The sequence below is a fragment of the Chrysochloris asiatica genome, unplaced genomic scaffold, assembly GCF_000296735.1.
Source record: "Chrysochloris asiatica unplaced genomic scaffold, ChrAsi1.0 scaffold00372, whole genome shotgun sequence".
Taxonomy (NCBI): Eukaryota; Metazoa; Chordata; class Mammalia; order Afrosoricida; family Chrysochloridae; genus Chrysochloris; species Chrysochloris asiatica.
Genome location: NW_006408890.1, coordinates 1,496,647 through 1,499,964, shown reverse-complemented (window position 1 = coordinate 1,499,964; position 3,318 = coordinate 1,496,647). Strand labels below are relative to the sequence as shown.

Below are 3,318 nucleotides of genomic sequence, written 5' to 3'. Positions count from 1 at the left end.
CATGGTGCCCCGTGTGTGTCAGAGTAGAACTGTGCTCACAGGGTTCTCAGTGGATGATGTTTCATAGGTAGATCCCACTCATGGTGTCCCATGTTACACAGGGTACTTAGTGGATGCTTTTTTGGAAGTATATCTCCAGGTCTTTCTCCAATGCCCATTTAGGTGGCCTGAAACTGCCAACCATTCATTGATCTGTAAAGCACTTCATGTCTGCATCATCAAAGGGATCCTCAATTCAGATGAGCTTTAAATTGTTTTTTTAATCGCTGCACCAGTACGTTATTGTTCCATGAAAATGAAGATCCAATGCTGTGGTTTGGGTGTTACTATTTGCCACTATGTTTTACAAAAGCAATGAACGGATTGATTCTGAAAAGTGTTCTGTGGACTCCGTTTATGAGTTTCTCTGGTGGGGTACAAGTGTCTCTTCATGCCTCTGCCTTTGTGTGAATATCATCGGAGCAATCTGTGGTCGATGACGATGCCAATTACTTTTGCCAAATCTGTGTGGTATTTTCCAACCTCATAGTGGAGCCTCCTCTTGGCTTATTTATCTGCCTTCCTTCTTTTCAATTTCCGCGGCGGATATTTCTTTATTCAGGAATCACCAGGAAATCCCTGCCTGGAATGGTGTCTGCGTGTGAATGTTTTTCTCCTCCCGTAGAGATATATATGGACTTTACCCACGTTGGCCTTTTGAACAATTTTGGTTCTCTGTTCTTCATGAGGGCGGTAACCAATCAAAGAAGCCTACATGCCCAAACTTGTTGCCATGGTATCTGTTCTGACTCTTAGCAACCACGTAAGATAGAGAAGAACTAGCTCCCAGGGTCTCCACAGCTGCCAACTGAGTCAAAGCCAACTCCTTACATCTCTTATGGAGTGGCTGCGGGGTTCGAACCTCCAAACCTTTGAGTTTACAGCCAAGTGTTTAACCGCAGTGCTACCTAAGTTCCCTAAGAGAAACACTCACTCTTACATTTTCTTCAGCTCAATTCCGACTCACCGAAACCATATAGGATAGAGAAGTGCCCCACAGGATTTCCAAGACTCTACAAAAGCAGACAGCTTCATCTTTCTCCTGCAGAAAAACTGTTGAGTTCAAACCCCTAGCTGCCACGTGCTCTAACCCTAACCCTAACCCTAACCCTAACCATGGTACTCCTAAGATACCTAACTGGCACTACGTAAAATCATACTTATTTCATCAACCCGTTAACTCTTTAAGAAATCTGCATGCTTATGTTTTTATTCTCTGTTCTTTAAAAGATCAGTTTTTCTTCGAGCATCAGTTTATCAGTAAATGATTCATATAGCTTTAACTGGATTTTTGTATTTTTTTTAAGATGTTATTAAGTCATTCCCCCTGCCCCCCACTTTTTCACAGAACATTATATATCTCAACAGATCATTGTGGTCTGTTGACATAATGAATGTAGGCTAAGCCCTCGACTGTAAACAACAAGGTTGGTGGGTCGAGTACAGAAATCACTGCTTGGGAGAAAGATGAGGATTTCTGTTCCTGCAAAGATTTACAGACTCGGAAACCCTATATATACATGGTCGCTATGAGATGGAACAAACACGAGGGCACTTAATAAGAACAATATGCCTGTCATCTGGAGAGTTGGAAATCCATATTTTTTGTTTCTTGTATTTGGTAAGGGCGAACAAATTAAGCTAATTTAGGCTAATTACTTAGTCTTTATGAGTCTTACTCTTTTTATTCCTAACGTGGAAGTTCTGTTTTGCATATGGAAACCAGGTTGACCAAATGGTTTGTAATCAGTTGCTCAAAGAAACATTGTCGATTGGAATCCATGCAGAAGTACCTTGGAAGAAAGAACTGGCAATCAATTGCTACTGATAGCTCCCTTTTTCTAGAAACGTCTTGCTTACCCTTGGAGTGAAAAACAACAACCATCTGATGCCTTTGAGAGGATTTAGACTCAAGGCAAGACGATAGAACTGCCCCATACGGCTGGTGTTGTTTTTTAAGTTTTTATTGTGAATTATGTGATAGTTTACGTGGGAGAACATTAGTTTTACATTCACCCTATCTTATATCATCTCATTGCCATGGTTATAATCCCCTCCATGCATCATCAACCAACCAAAGGGTATATACCCTGTAAGCCTGCCCCCCAGTCGTCAGCACACAGCCCCTCTCCTTCTCTGGGTCTAAAGTCCCCAGCTGCTCCATCTTTCCACGTCATCATCTCTGCCTCCATTTCAGGCATCACTGCTTCTCTGGGTAGGGTCCCGCTCTCCGCTCTTCTCCCTTGATGGTCCTAGGGACCTCCGCTCCTAGACTGCAAAGTTAATCACTCCCTCCTTTGCTACAAAACGTCTACCTTTACATTTCCAACCCTCACAATAAGTCCTGATAACAATTGTTCACTATTGTATCACAAGAGACCCATCTGCAATTCCTTTCATCAGCCCCACCTACACAGATTGGATACTACTCACTGGAGAGTCTACCTTCCTCCAGGCCCTCTGGATCTAGGTTCCCTCTTGAAAGCTTGTAAGCCAGTCACTTCTTGCCTTTGTAGGCCCCCTCCGTCCATTTTGGGTAGCCAATGTCCAAGTTGCCCCATAGTGTTTTCTTGTATATAATCTTTATGGAAGCAGATTGACAAGTCTTTCCTATGCAGCACCTCAGGGTGGGTGCGGTCAGACTTCCAGCTTTTCTTCTACCAGCCGAGCGCTTAACAGTTTGCACCATCCAAGGACCCCTCACTCCAGTCTGATCTTGTGCTTGTTTAACGAATCACATCTACAAACAGGTTTCCATTTCCAGAAACTGGAGTAGAACATTTTGGGGGACAGAGTGCACCCCAGACGACACTAGTGCTGGCCCAGAGTGGCCGAGGCTCAGGACTCTCAAGAAACTCCCTCTTCTTGTCACATTGACCACTGTCCCTCGGCAGTGATTGTCACTGCCCGGCAGTGTCTCAAAGTGGATGTCCTACAGATGCTGACCGCAGACGTGGTAGGGCGAGGAGGAGTGTGTGAGGGAGAGGGGCTCGACATCACCCACCTCTGACGCCAAATCCTCTTTCATCCTTGACAGCTGCGCTTACTCACCCCACGGTGCCTATGCCCAGAGCAAGCTAGCCTTGGTCTTCTTCACCTACCAGCTCCAGCACCTGCTGACCGCCTCCGGGAGCCATGTCACAGCCAACGCAGTGGACCCCGGTGTGGTCAACACGGGTCTCTACAGGCATGTCTTCTGGGGCACACGGCTCGTCAAGAAGCTACTAGGCTGGCTGTTGTTCAAGGTAAAAATCAAAATACAGCACCTCGTTTGATTCC

At 45.2% G+C, this 3,318-nt stretch overlaps 1 protein-coding gene across 1 annotated transcript in view; it reads left to right on the top strand.

The window, feature by feature from the left end:
- DHRSX (dehydrogenase/reductase (SDR family) X-linked) overlaps positions 1 to 3,318 on the top strand; it is a 130,182-nt gene that overhangs the window by 113,784 nt on the left and 13,080 nt on the right. The window contains exon 6 of the mRNA XM_006876269.1: positions 3,077 to 3,284. Within this exon, the coding sequence (XP_006876331.1) occupies positions 3,077 to 3,284 (208 nt within the window). The remainder of the gene's footprint in view (positions 1 to 3,076; positions 3,285 to 3,318) is intronic.